At 42.3% G+C, this 15,296-nt stretch overlaps 1 protein-coding gene across 1 annotated transcript; it reads right to left on the bottom strand.

The window, feature by feature from the left end:
- Window positions 1–7,226: 7,226 nt before the first annotated feature.
- Window positions 7,227–14,807, bottom strand: DYNLT3 (dynein light chain Tctex-type 3). Its single transcript, XM_039729430.1, has 5 exons — window positions 14,695–14,807; window positions 13,667–13,708; window positions 11,722–11,845; window positions 10,513–10,590; window positions 7,227–9,446 (listed from the first exon to the last, which is right to left on the bottom strand). Exons 1-5 carry the CDS (start codon window positions 14,722–14,724, stop codon window positions 9,370–9,372), a joined length of 351 nt encoding a protein of 116 aa, XP_039585364.1. The 5' UTR covers window positions 14,725–14,807; the 3' UTR covers window positions 7,227–9,369.
- Between the last annotated feature and the right edge of the window lie 489 nt (window positions 14,808–15,296).

Genomic DNA, 15,296 nt, shown 5'->3' with positions numbered 1-15,296 from the left:
CTCACATGAATAAATTAAGGACTTGATAGCAAAAAAACCTATGGCTACGAGCCAAAAGAAATTATGGCAAAATCAGCTTGTACAGGGCAGCAACATGAGCTGCAGTGAAATTCTGCTTACAGAGGACTAACTGATGCTCACCGTCCCAGTATTAGCTTGTATTCACTTTACAGGCAACCTCTGAGGGTTATAGTCTCTGCTACAGTTGTTGATTCACCTGGAAAGGAGCCATTTCCCTGCCCTTTCACATCCTCTGAGACAGGCAGCTGAGTCTGTGCTGCAAACTTAGCCAGGGAATCTTGCATCAAGTTAGTAATTGTTGTTGGCAATTTAATGAATGTCCCCTTGCCTGTATTTGCATGAATCTGTTGGATGATCAGCTGGTACCACTGTAAAGCCATCACATTGAATGAACTCACTATCTGGGGACTGCAGGTTTGTTGTGTAGCCTCACACCACTGCCTGGGGCATTCCAGCAGCTTTTCCCCAAGCAAACACTCTGAATCCCCCAAGCTCTCCTCCTGGGTAACCACAGTGCTGTGAGTGTTGGCATGAGCATTGCAGTACAAAGCCAATGTATCAGTGTATTTACAGCATTTCCCACTGTTCCTTGTTTATAGCCTGAGACAATATCCTATTAAAGCCCTTTATGCTGCTGCCCTCTGTAAGTGCTTTATGCTCTGAAAGCTCCCGTGAGGGTGGGGTGGTTAAGTGTGAGTGAGCAGGGTACAGGTAGCAGTGACAGATTAGAGAGATCCTTGTAGAAATATCTGGGGAAAGATCTTGAAGTGAGATGATCACAGAATGGTTTGGGTTGGAAGGGGACCTCAAAGATCGTCTCATTCCCACCCTCCTGTCATGGTCAGGGAGAACTTTCACTGGACCAGGCTGCTCAGAGTCCAGTCCAGCCTTGCCTTGAACACTTCCAGGGACTGGTCAGCCACAGCTTCTCTGACAACTTGTCCCAGTATCTTACCATACCCACTGTAAAGAGTTTCTCCTTTATATCTAATCCAAACCTGCTGTCTGTTGGTTTGAACCCATTCCCCTTGTCCTGTCACTCCAGGCTCTTGTTAAGAGTCTTGCTCTATCTTTCTGGTCAGTTCCCTACAGGTACTGGAAGGCCACAATTAGGTCACCCCAAAGCCTTCTCCTCTCCAGGCTGAACAATCCCAGTTCTCTCAGCCTCTCCTCACAGCAGAGGTTCTCTATCCCCCTGGATCATCTCGGTGGCCTCCTCTGGGCTCTCTCCAAGGTTGATGTGTGTGTCCTGGTGGCCAAGAAGGCCAAAGGCATCCTGGCCTGGATCAGGAATGGTGTGGCCAGCAGGAGCAGGTGGGGTTGGTCTCTTTCTCCAGGCAGCAGCTGACAGAACCAGAGGACACAGTCGTGAGCTGCACCAAGGGAAATATAGGTTGGATATCAGGAAAAAGTTTTTTACTGAAAGAGTAATGAAATACTGGAATTGTCTGCCCAGGAGGTGGTGGGGTCACCATCCCTGGGTGTGTTTAAATAAAGACTGGATGTGACACTCAGTGCCATGGTTTAGTTGAGGTGTTGGGGCTGGGTTGTATTCTATCTTGAAGGTCTCTTCCGACCTCGTGATTCTGTGAATTCTGTGTTGTCCTTCCTGTGCTGGAACGCCCTGTGCTGGACTCAGCACTGCAGGTGGGGTCTCAGCACTGCAGAGCAGAGGGGCTGAATCCCCTCCTTCACCTACTGCCCCCGGTGCTGTTGATGCAGCCCAGGAAATGGCTGACATGATGACAGACACTGTATGAGTCTGAGCTTCTGAGACTGGGTGGAAAAATCAGCATCCCCCAAGTGTTCACACTGCATGAAAAATCTGCATTTCTCAGATGAGTCAGAGGGTGATAAATACAGGCAACTGACTACTAGGAAAATTTACCAGACACTCTTGCATTTATGTAAGCACCAGAAACCAGCGCCAAACCCAAGAAAATTATGAAAGCCCTCATGTCACTTTCAAGTCATTTGCAAAGCCTAAGCTGTAACCCATTAGGATGCCACTTCCCCTTCAGAAGTAACAGATGTTCCCTCCTTATTTAGGCAATGCCACAGCTCTTTAATTTCTTTCAAGCTACTGGCTCTTCCCTTACCAAAGGATGAAAACACTGTTCATTGCCAGATAATGGGGACAGCTTTTGCATTTTGTAATTGCATAAACAGTGGTATCAGCAGAAAAAAAATACTGGCAAGGCAAGCTGGCAAAGAGCTGCCTTACATGCCAAGTAGGTATTTACTCCTGTTGAGGAAAGTGTCTGTGGGAAAGGCTGCCCAGGACTTTGCATACCTTGTAAATGTCACACGTGCTGCAAGGGAACCTCTCACCTCGTTGTCTTGTTCTCCACCCAACTCAAGAATGCTCACATTTTTTAAAAGTAAATAGAAACAATTTCTTGCTAATGCAATTACCAAACTTTCTTCTCTTCCATCCATACCTGAAAAATTATTTTATAATGCTGTTGACTCACCCATTTTCATCTTAAATTTTCTTCTGTCTGACTTCTACCTTGGTGTGACTCAGTGCTGTGAGTAAAGTTTCTAAGCAGGAAAGTCCCTACCCCTCAGTTGTTTTGCTCACAGCAGCCAGCACCAACCTGCTCAGCAATGACTTTCCTCAGAGACTTCATCTCTGTCTTCATCCTGAGACAACTGCTGGGCACAAATTTCATTCTAGGACCGCTGGGTTTGGAGTGCCTGATATTCTTTGTGTTCCTAGGACTTCTTGTGTCCATCTTGTCCATTTCAGTTTTCACTCCACATTCAAACTGAATGTAGTTGGGATTTTCTTTAATGTTTGAATAACTTCCAGCATAGCTGGGCATTGCTCCAAACTTAGTGCTTCTGGAGGATACAGTAATAATATATTGTGAGAATAATACTACCACTGCTGCTGCTACTACTGCTCTGGAGAACCAGAAACACACATTCCAGTGCCTACGGTCTGAGCAATGCTCAAGACTGATTTCCAAGTTAGGCTTATTTGTTCAATCTGTTTTCCTAAAGAAGTGAGACAGAAGCTGAGGGAACAAATGGGTTACTGAAAAAGGGAGGGATAGAGACTAGGTTTTGTAAATTCAGGTGCATGTCAGGGTTGGCTTTATGAGTTGGAGTGTGGAAAAGAAGAAGTAAATTGGAAGCTCAATTCTTTCTTCAGTTTCTGTTTCAGCTGTTGGTGTTTTTCTTGCCACTTCACTCTGCCTCTCTGCTTTGGTTTTCTCAGTTTCAAGTTTGCTTATAAAAGAGAAAGTATTTAGAAGATAGTCCAGCCCCTTGACCAGCTGCAGTGGGTGACTGAAGGAGGCTGGCAATATGTAACACCAACTTTATATTTAATTCACTGACATCTCTTCAGTATCAATAGATACCATTATTCTTGTGATCTAACACGTGAATGTCAGTCCTGCATCTCTTCTCAAGGGAAGGCATTTTAAATAGTTACAATGCTGATATTAAAAGTATGTAACATCTGTAGTTAAGCATGAGTACAAAAACTTCCTTTGACTGGGCCCAACAGGTAATGCCAAACCAGCCCAAGTCAGAAGATGGGTGTGTGACTGTCACAGCCAGCTCACAGCTGTGCCCTGACTCTGGAATTCCCAATGGGGAAAGAAGAGGAGCATCTGTGGGGTATCTGCCAGCCAGCAAAGACAGGCAGCTGGCAGCCTGGTGCTTCCTGGAGGCTGTGACAGTTTCACAGAAAATAAGGGTTTCAGGAGGAATGGCACAACCATAACTGCCCCTGGCTGTTGTGTAACACATTTCTGTTATGTGCCATAACTACGACTTCTAAGCCTGCAGGCAGGGCATTTCCTCCTTGGCTGGCCCCACACCAGCCACCCCAGCCCAGTGCTCTCCTGCTGCAGCTGTCCCTGGAACCAGCAGCAGCAGAGCTGCCTGTTCAGAGAGGTCTGGGCTTGCTTCATGTGGAGCAACCCTTGGAGAACAAGCAGAAAAGCATGCATTTTCCAGTTGCTATTCAAAAGAAGCCTAAACTTCACACAGACACACATACACCCCAAAGGCAGCTGTGTAAGTTGCTTATGATACCAAAGCAATGCTACAAAGAGATGAGCTTGGAAGATCTCAGCTCTGATCCCTAAGCCTCAGCTAATCCAGATATAAACTTTAAATTAAGTCTTCTCAATTCCTTCCTTTCTAAAGCCAGCTTTTGCAAAGTTTTTCCTTACAAAAAAATCATTTCAACTACTACTCAGAGGACCTGCAATGAGTGCCATGAAATAGGGAACTATAATTTGCTCACATCACCAGACCACCCAGCTATTATTGCACCTACTGCTTAAGATTAATTTCCTGAAACATTTAACTCAGACATGAACATTTTACAGCTATTACAGCATTCATCTGTGAGGTTCTTACATAGCCATGAATATATTTCAGCCTAGCAAATGACCTCACTTGAAACCCTGCAGTAGATTCGTGTGAGATTTGGCCAGACAACTTTCAACAGCTGCTGTAGAAGCTCACACAGGGAAAAAAAGAAAGCCCCCATAGTTATTGACAGAGGTTGGATAAAGTCATGAGTCCTTGGAGCAGAGTGCTGTGAGCACCAGCAAAGGCAGCCACAAACTTGCTGTTACCTCACCCTCTCCCTTCTGCTGGCTAATATCTAAAAGCTGAATTGCATTATCTCTGTTTGGATATTTGTTTGTATGAGCACTGTTGGAGTCCTTGTCTTGACACCAAGACATTAGTAAAGTGGAAATAAGCAACAAGAGATTAAATTTTAAATTAAAAAAAAAATTTAGTCAGTCAGTCTCTGTCTGACTCAAAATTGTTAGAAATATGGATAAATAAAAATGGATTAACATATTTAGAAATATATATATGTGTGTGTGTATGAAAGTTCCATAGAACAGTCATACTACTTTGTCAAATAAGGACTTAATTTTATTCATCCCCTTCCCCCAACCTCTAATTTTACCCAGCTGGTTGTGAATAATCACTGAATAAGGTATGCCTCAACAATTGCAGTAAACTCTACAAAATCATAGAACAGGGAACGTTTGATTTCTTCCTAAGGTGATTACATGTGTGGATATTTTGCAGTTTGGATGATAATGTTTCATACTCTAGGAGGTGCTGTTCAGAAATAGTTTTAATTACATCCCATATAGGTTTATGAGGAGGAGAACCTGCTGACTGGAAAGCAGTTTGAAGGTGTTGCAGCTGAGCCAGTTCAGTCCATCTCAGCGCCTTTCCCTCTGCATGGGACATTTTGATGGCTTTAATTCTGAACTCTGTCACCTCTGTGCTGTGAAGCCTCACAAACATAGATTACAAACTCTGTTAGTAACTTACATATTGGTAAAACTGTAAAACTGTACCTATAGTAAAACTGTAACATTTCAAAATGTTAGTGTCACTACAAAACTTGCCTTTCCATCTCTTTTGCTTCAAGTACCTGTGCTCTGTGACCCCAGTAGCTCCTTTGCATGAGGGTAAATGCAAACAAACCATAATGACCAGGGAGGTGTTTCTGTGACTCTTATTCCCCTTTTCAATTCATTTTAGATCAGACATTGGATGGTGGTTTCAGGGGTGTTTGCAGCTGTCATTCTAGCACAACCCTCTTTCTTTTTAGAAAACTTTTATGTAACAAATACAGCTGCTGCCACATATGCTTCCTGTGTCTGAAAACAGATGCTTGGTAGAACATGGGAGCTAAAACTTATCTCCAGTTACTCAATGGTGATTTAGATTCAATGAAATAGAAAAATCACCCTCTGGAGGCATGTGGTGTTTGGCTGCAGCTTTCTTCGAGGAGGGGGGAAGAGAGAAACCATTCAATACACGACCAATGCCCGCAGACCCCTTACCTGGCAGGGACCCAGCAGGGAGAGCAGCTCACAGGCAGCACAACATAAATGTGACTGCATGGCTTTGGAGCTGTGGTACAGCTGGGTTTATTGCTGCATTTACAGGGTATCACCTCTGAGCTGATACTCCCTGAGAGACAAACTGGTGCTGGCTTTGAGCTAGGAAGGTCCTGCAGCACACAGACAGAACTTCCTGACTCAGGATATTCTGATGGGGGTGTAGACTGGCTTTGTGCTTTTATCAACACCATGACTGTGCTAAAAAAATCCCTCTCCAAATTAAATGGGAATAAAATGACCTGGTCAGACTGCACAGGAGGCAGCAAGGCACATCCCAATAATCAGGTAAGAATTGCTCATTACAGGAACTGCTCTCTGTATTACAGCAAACCCTGTGTGTCTCTGTATGGCAGCCACTGCACTGATGCATGCAGGCTATCAGGAGCTAACAGCTTCTTTCATGGTGTATTTGAAATATCAGTGTGCTGACATTCACATCCAGCTCCACATGGCTTAGCTGCAAGCTGGGATTTCAGTGGATTCTGTGAGTGCTTTGGATTGCAGGAATCTGAGCTGAACACACCAGACTTTATACTGGTGGCACAGATCGAGTGTAATGGGATCACAGCCATCAGAAAGGTAACGAGTGACTGGCAGACACCCAGCTGGCAATAAGGAAAGTAACAAATCTGCTCCCTTACTTCCATGTTCACACTCCTCTGTTTACATGAACTAGACCTGTGTGGGAAGAACAGCAGGTATCTTTCATCATGAAATCATACATGGGGACACACAGTGCCCTATACATGGGCTGTACCTTAATACAAACCCTTCTGTCCTGTTAATAAAATCACCATTGTTAATCATAACTCAAACCCCTGATTGCCACAACAAAGAAAATATGTCTTGCTAGAAAATACCAGTGAAATGCTGTGGGCTTTCAGAGTCTGCAATTCATAGATCTATCCTTGAAATGAACTACTTGGAAAAGCAGATAATAATGTTCAGCATTTGTTAGGAAAGTTAAAAGTAGCTGTGTACCTAAAGAGGATGGGGAAAAGAAAGATGGAAAACAAGCTAAGTTTACTGGGACATGATGCAGAATGAAAATACTTTGCCCAGTTTCATAATAATCTTTCTGTAGTAAAAAAGCTTTAACTTGTACCATCAAGATTTGCAATAGGGGAAAGGTGTGAGAAATAGAGGTGTAAGAAATTAGGCCAAGCCTGGAATAGGATTTCTACCAGATCTTGTCTCTGAAATGATCTTCAATGTATTTCCCAAGCTCCCACAAGTGAAGGGAAGTAAGAGGAATTTTTTTCCCAGTTACTTTTTATAGTCATCAAGAACACAAAACAAAAATACAACTAAGGCAAAACTTTATTTTTTTTTGGTAGAAAGAAAAATTAAACAGTCATATAATTAAGCAGTATTTCCTAGGGTTCTTCTGCAGGAGGACCTTCACCAAGCCTCATTAAACTGATAGTCTTACTCAGTGCACCTGGTTTTCAAGTAAAGCAAAAATACCAAAAGATGTTACAAGTAGCTATGTGGAATATTTCTTCTGCTCATTGCACCTCAATACTCATGACAGGGGCACAACAGCCACCACTGTTTTTACTTACCCACTTCTTTAACCATACTGATCATACCACACCTTTCTCCCGTTGCTGCCTCACATTTTTTTACATTGCACAATCCCAAATATGAGTGAAACTAATGTATTTTTGTTAGTTCCATAATTTGCCTCTTGGATGCTGGAACCAAATTCAGAAATTTCTATCCTAACCTAAATAATGCTTAATTATTAATCTACATTTGAAGGTCAGTACAACATACACACACATTTTCACACAACACTTGCCTTTGGCAAATGCACCATTACAGCATTAATTTTGCTTGCACTTCGGTAAAAGCAGAATTTTATTTGTCTGCAAAGCAAGATACTTTGAACATTATTGTAAACTACACATACACAGGGCTCCTTCTGTAGTGTCACACCAGCTACACATATACACAATTTAAGCAGTAAAATAATCTTTAGCTTGCTCTTTGCACAGGACTCTTGCTTCATACCCTAATAGTCAGTTATCTGAAAAACAACCCAAAATCAAACAAAACTGCATAATAGTGCTTTAATATTCATTTAATTTCTTAAAATTCAAAACAGCCCTACTGTTAGGCTGTTACCAGTCTCTTTCAAAGACATACAGTATAAACAAAAAATTCTATCCTTAAGCAGCATCTGAGAAAACAACTTAATGCAGCTACCACTTAGTGGCAGCAATCGTTTAGGCATTTTTGGTATTGATACATCTCTTTATCATATAATGTGTGCATTAATCAACAAAAATGTAGGCCCCAATCCAGCAAATACTTGCAGGTGTGCAAACGCTTTTCTTCCATGTGGAATATTTCAAGTTAAGACTCATCAGATGAGCAAAGTTAAGAACTTGCATAAATCTTTAAAGGAGGGGAATTCTTAGTGCTGAAAACATAACTGTTTTATTTCACAGGACTAAGATCCAATTATAGACTTAGAGAACATAGGAGAACTCTTATAAAGAACAGATATGTTACTTTAATGAATACTTTCAAAGCTAACAAGAGCCTCTAGAAATGTGTGTGCCTTCCCACTGATCACTTCAATCCTCTCTGGAGTATGGGTGCAGCCATATTGCCCTGGCTCCTGGCTGCTGCATGAGGAATCAATAAAGTGCTTGTCACTACAATTCTGTAATCATGGAATAAAATCAATTTTAAGTACCTTCAGAATGTTTTCAGATTTATAAATGATGAATTAAGGGCTGGTGTCAGATCCCCAGCATGTTTTCCTGAATTACTAATAAATGTTATGCTCTTCATTTGATGACAAATTAGAATTCTGCTAGGACTGGGTATATTTCACCCCTCTCCCAGCAAAGTCCTCCTCTGCCTCCAGGGGGGAAGCTTACCTGGATTTAGTGTCCATGTAAACGCTCATGTTTGACCAAAAAGTGATGCTCATGCAATTTCACAAGCACCTGCATTCCAAGGGAGAGTTTGCTTTGTTTAACCAAGCATGGAGAACCAGTATTGTTTACAGTAAATCCACTCTGAATTGTGTTCATAATTTGTTCCCAAAGGCACCATAGTCCTGAGAAGTCTTGCTTGCCCTTTGACATTTCCTTTGATGTGTTTTGTTCCTCTGGAATAAAATATCTTTGATATTATTTGACATAAATTATACTGATCTTTGTGGCAACTTCTCATTAACATACTTCTAAATATTTAAATTACTAAATTTTTCTCTTTAGATATATATATATATATATATATATTAAATTTCTTTGCTAGCTTTCAGATAACTAATCTATGAGAACTGGCTTAGACTGTATGTTCTCTGTAGAGAACTTCTGTATGCTGCCCATACAGAAACAAATAATAGTTTGAAATATTTAGCCATGGGTTAGGACGATTTATTTTTTAAAGGCTTCGGTGTTGCTTCTATTTCTCTTCCAGTCAGCTACAGGATAATAGCAACAGCAAACACATTGACAATGCAGTTCATGGTTCTGTTTTCCCATCTCACTGTGCAGGTTCCTGGAAGAGATTATTACAAAATTAAAATAGATTTCCATTGTCTTTACTACAGTCACTTCAATAAAGTATAAATGATGCCAGATTAGTACGAATATTTAAGCTGTAATTTAAGGGAAATAGTAGCATGTCAGCTTGACTATAAAAAACCTAAAATGCTCAAAACATTTTTATTAACTAATATATTGTTTGCTACCTAATGTGAGACTTGTAAGCTTAAGAAAATTAATAGGAAAACACTATTCCAGTATCTTTCTTTAAAAGCTGGACTTGCAAAAATCCTTGAAATTCCTATACTGAAACTGGCATGACAATTAGACAAGAAATCAGAAAAGGAACTGGATCAAATATATTCCAGTGTATTTACTTTCTGCTGTTCTTCGTCTTCTGTTGTATCAATGCCTTATAAGCAAAAGAAATATGAAGATTAAACTGTGTTTACTTAACTTTATATTATGATTTCTTTTTCAGATTGGTTGACTTTTTGAGGCCCTCTCTGTTTTTTAAACTCAAACCTTAGCACAGTTCTCTAAAAGACCTTTCTGAATCTGACAGACAACAAATTATTTTAATATTGTTTCCCTATGATATTTTTAACCTGTGAAAAAATCTATTTAGAACTATTTTTGAAACAATACAATGCATCCAAAGCCTGGCTGACAGTTACACAGAAACACATTTGGTAAGTATAACTATTTCTATTTTTTAGTAAGTTCTTTTCTCCTTTAAAGTAGCTGTCCCCTCACAGCAGGCAGATATGTTTAGGGCTACCCATGCGTATTTACTGTGAACCATGTTTTCTGCCTCTTCAGCAGAGAAAATTAAATGTTTTGACTCTTGTTTCAGAATGAAAGGCTTTTCTATTCCTGCTCCTCAAAATTTACAAAGCAACTGCTCTTAATGCCAGCACTGACTGATAACATTTTTGCTGGGATTGTAAACAAGCATCTCATTGTCAAAATTACTGCTTCCACAGCCATTCCCAAAAATGTTCAACCCAACTAATACAACTGAGCAAGAAGTAACATCTCTCTTGTTACAAATTTTCTGTTTGGATGGGGATACTTACCATCAGTTGTGGTATCCCAGAAGCATGAGCTTGCTGTGTGAAGACCAGCTCCACTCCTCTGCATCACTGCACAGGTGACTGCAAGATACAGCCATAAAACCAGGGAATTAAAGCAGAAGAGGTGAATCATTCAGCATTTACAAACTCGAGCCTGTATTACATTTCCAAAGGGCTGGCACGTGGCATTCAGCTAAGACAAAACCTTTTTTGACAACCCCTTTGGTGCCAGTATTTTCCTCAAGAACTTGTTATTCATTTTATTATTATTTTTATTTATATGAAGACAACAGCTTCAACAAAGCATTGGCTAAGAGGATTGTGGTTTTTGTCCTTTAAACTAGTGAGATAGGCTTGTGCCCCGCAGAATGGGAGTGCAGGTGCTGTTCTCACAGGTAAAGTAGAAGTCACACTTGATGATCCATTTGGCCCCAGTATTTTCCTCAAGAACTTGTTATTAATTTCGTTATTATTTTTACTCATATGAAGACAACAGCTTCAACAAAGCACTGGCTAAGAGGATTGTGGTTTTTGTCAAACTACTGAGATGGGCTTGTGCCCTCAGAATGGGAGTGCAGGTGCTGTTCTCACAGGTAAAGTAGAAGTCACACTTGATGAGAGTCGAGTTGTTTCCCAAAAATACTTGTGGATCCCTCTCTGAAACCACACTCCAGTAATGAGCAGCTTTTCTAGACTGACCTGCAATGTTCAAAAAACTACTGACAACTTGGGGCCAAGACTTTCAAAACAGACCAGAGTGCAAACACTTGCTATTACATCAACACTCCACAAAAGGACCAAAATGGGTTAAACTTCTTAATTTACCTTTTTCCTTCCACATGTATACACATAAATATAATGGGACATGACCTTACATACACGACTAAAAGTCTTCCAGATGCTTCTATTTAGAGGAGGCTTACTCTGATTGTAAATTTTATTAAAGATAGCAATTTTTTCCTGAACTGATACTAAAAGGTTGATATAATTGTCTTGGGGCTGGGAAAGACCATGTAACATGTAATCTGTGTTAAGTGTTGCCAGCATGCTCAGCCAGGTAAAACTGCCACAGCTTTACCACGGGTATTTCTAAAAATCTCTGTAACAGAAGAGTTCAGGTGCCTGCTCTGTTTGTTTATAGCATTTCCCTGAACCTTCCAGCAATTATTTATTGTGACTGCCCGTGCTACAAGTACAGCTGCTTGTACTTACCAATGTACTTATAGGTTTTCCCAAGTTTCACCAGATGGGTCAGTGACTGTTCCACTATAGCAGCAGTCCATTGGTTGACTTTGTTGTGATTATAATCTGCCTTGCCTAACACATTTTCTATGCACTAGAACAGAGGGGGAAAATAGTTACAGTAAACACACTTCAAAATGTAGAATATAAAATGTTTTTCATAATCTGAGGGACATTTTTCTGAGAGTTAGGTTACTTTGAATCACTCAAGCTCATTAGGTATCAGCTGCTGAATGGGAAATAAAATGACCCTTCTTGGAAATTTATTTTTAGTACATACTTACCACATATTACAGGTATAAAAATGACTAAACATTTCTTGCAGGAAAGCCTTAGCCATATGCTTTGGGTACCAAGTGAATGAATTTATTTGCCAGTGAAGATCCTAACACATCCCACTGTTCCTAGTGACTGCCAGCTCCAGTTTGGCTTTCAGAAGCTGCTGCAATGGGGATGGCACTACTCAAATCAATAATAGCAGCTTGGGCTGGCCAACCTTTCAGAGCATATAGCCAAAATTCCAAAACCTTCAGAGACAGAGTGACAACAGTGAAATGCACATCTCCACTTAAAAGATGAGGAAGATACTCAAGGGTCATATCCTGCTGCACAAGAAACAGTTGAACTCCTGGAAAATTGATTGTTCTCCCACAGCTACAGATTGGCCAACACTTGCTTAAACTTAAAATGATTGAACAGAAATCCTTCTGTCAAACTGTAACTCTTAAACTGAATTCTCTGCTCCTGAGAAATTCAGAATTATGTGCTGATGGATACTTCTTAAAGCTGAGGAATTCACTTAAGAAACCTGGAACACACCTGGAAAAGGTAAGGGAAATAAAACTGTGTTCTTCTGTCATTCAGTAAGAGGTGTCCCTTGCACTAATCCCCCACTAACAGGCTGTGTAAGAGACCTGTGTCCCAGATTTTGAAAAGCCCAGTTAATTCTGACCACACTGCACAAAGCTGGCCAGAGGAGTCAGTGGAAACAGTCACAAAGCACAACAAAAGACAGAAGAGGGACAAGACCCCTCAGGGATTCTGGTCCTTCCAGAGATGTACCCAGTGCTGGAGCTCCTTGGCCCTGGTTAAGCTTCCAGTCAGAGGTGGAAACACTTGGCTTTACTCCCAGTGTCTGGAGACTGTGCCACACCATATTTGGCTTTACAAGGCAGGGACAGTTACATAAAGGGCTGAACTGTTGTTTATCTAACATCCAAGAGCCTGCTGTTGTGTACTGGAGCAGCTTCAAAAAGTGCAGGTGGGAAAGGACCTGCAGAGTCCCTCTAGAAACCCCTGTCTCAAAACACTATTTCCCTACAAACCCTGAAAGTATCTGTGAGCCACAGGCTTCTTATTAATAATTTTATAGTTACTAGGTATTTAATTTAGACTATCAGACTATTCACTTTCATCCTATTCTTTCTCTGCAAAAATGTATTTTAAAAGCTAGAACAAGGAGCTCATAGAGTGCAACCTCCCACACATGCCAAGACTAACTTCCAAGACTGATAACGTCATTCAAGGCCTTGTCCAGTCAAGTTTTAAAAATCTCTAAGGATGGAAACTCCACAAGCTGTCCCTGCAATCTCTCCAGTGATTACCTTCTCTCTAGCTGGATAAAGGGAAAAAACCAATTGGAGTGAATTTCCCCTGCAGCTTGTGACCCTCACCCTGACTCTTTCCACTGTAATGCAAATCTGGCTCCCCTCTCATCTACCTTCTCTTTAGGTAGTTGAAGACAGCAACTGGGTGAAGCTTAAAGCAGCTCCAAGTTAAACTCTGTCTTTATATAAATACTAATTCTATACAATTTTATATTTATCTGAGGCAGTCAATGAAAATAACTGCTTTCACTACTGTGCAAGGTATTGTAAAGAATTTCTTCAAAACACAGCTGTTAGCAAAAACCTACCTCCTTAACTATGTTGTGGGCCTCATCAGCATTGAAGATCATCTGCAACAGAAATTAATCATTATTATTATTTGTGTCTGAAAAGTAGACAAATTATAGTTTTACTCTGCAGCACACATAATGATTAGGCCTTGTGTCTGGTTATTTGCATTGTAGTCTATTAGTATAATTTTTAAATATTTTTTTCCTTAGCTCTATACATTTGTAATTTAGCATTGCTTTTCTATGACGTTTGAGTGGGGCCAAAAAACTCAGACCTCATGAACTTTGAAACAGATTCACTTGACGTTTTCTGTAAATATTAAATTCCACCATGTCTATGCTTGTGACAGGAACATTCTCCAGGAAAAATTAAATGACAAATGTTTTCCTCTGGGTCTTAATCTGTGTTTTTACAGGAGTCACAAACTTGCTTACCCACAGGTTACATCTTGCTTCCCAAGGGCAACACACAGTTTTGCAAACCTAATATGTGAAAAGACTGGTTTGCACAGTCCTTACCTTACCCAAACACCTTTCTCAAGCGCAGAAAAAGCTTGCAGGTTTTAATTCCTCCTATTTCCCACTCCTTCCTGCTCATGGGCACTTGGCTTGGCTCACAAAGGAATCGTGGCACGTTCCCTTGTGCCACCCGCCTCTGCACACCCATGAGCTCCGAACACTCGGGCAGGGGCAGAAACCTCAAGGCCATTAATGTTTAAGTAGCTGGAAGTTTTGGTTGATTTTTAAATGAAAACTGGTGGCCAGAGCCCTGAAGCAGCGTCAGGGGAGGGATCGGCTCCTCCGCCCGAACAGGCAGGACGAGCCCGCGGCGCTGCCCGGGCCCGGCACTTCCTGGGATTTTCCCCTGGAAATGGGTTTTTTCCCTGGAAAAATGGCCGCGGTCTGCCAGCCCCAGCGGCTCCTTCCCGGAGGGAACATCCACCCCGCGGCCCCGGCAGCGCCGCTCGGCCCCGGCCCCTCAGGCACGGCGGGGTCGGGCGGGCGGAGGGCCCCGGGCCCAGCGCCGGGCGAGGCGGCGGCCCTACCTCATCGTTGTGGGGGTGAAAGTCCTCCATGGCCCCGGCGCGGGCGGCAGCCGCTCCGGCGCGGGCGGCGGCGGCGAGTCCTGCGCGGCTCCGCCTCCACCGGGCGGGCAGGGCCGGGCCGGGCGGGGCTCCGGGAGCGTCCCTGCCGAGCCAGGAAGGGAAGGAGCGGAAAGGTCCCCAGCACAGCAAGGACAGGGACGTGTTGGAGCCAGTCCAGAGGCGGCCGCCAAGTTGATCAGAGGGATGAAGGAAAGGATGAGAGAGTTGGGATTGCTCGGGCTGGCGAAGTCTTGGGGTGACCCAACTGCGGCATTCCTGAAGGTAGCCCAAAGGAAAGATGGGGCAAGACTATTTACAGAGCATGTAGTGACAGGACAAGGAGGAATGATTTCAAACTGAGAGTGTAGGTTTAGATTAGATATTAGGAAATAATTCTTCCCCGTTGGGCTGGCGAGGCCCTGGCCCAGGCTGCCCAGAGAAGCTGTGGCTGCCCTTCCCTGGCAGTGCTCAGGGCCGGGCTGGATGGGGCTCTGAAAAACCTGGGCTGGGGAAAGGTGTCCCTGCCATGGCAGGGGGCGGGAACAAGTTGGTGTTTAATGTCC

Source organism: Passer montanus, unplaced genomic scaffold (assembly GCF_014805655.1).
Source record: "Passer montanus isolate IOZ18808 unplaced genomic scaffold, ASM1480565v1 scaffold69, whole genome shotgun sequence".
Taxonomy (NCBI): Eukaryota; Metazoa; Chordata; class Aves; order Passeriformes; family Passeridae; genus Passer; species Passer montanus.
The sequence above is the reverse complement of the archived record's forward strand: the minus strand, read 5'-3'. Positions and strand labels throughout refer to the sequence as shown.

What these genes read in the sequence shown, in the direction of transcription:
- DYNLT3 (XM_039729430.1), bottom strand. Translation starts at nt 14,724, where the DNA reads ATGGAGGACTTTCACCCCCACAACGATGAG. An exon ending in CCCACAACATAGTTAAGGAG is followed by an intron (nt 11,846 to 13,666) that starts GTAGGTTTTTGC and finishes CCTCTGTTCTAG; the next exon opens with TGCATAGAAAATGTGTTAGG. An exon ending in CTGGGATACCACAACTGATG is followed by an intron (nt 9,447 to 10,512) that starts GTAAGTATCCCC and finishes AATCTCTTCCAG; the next exon opens with GAACCTGCACAGTGAGATGG.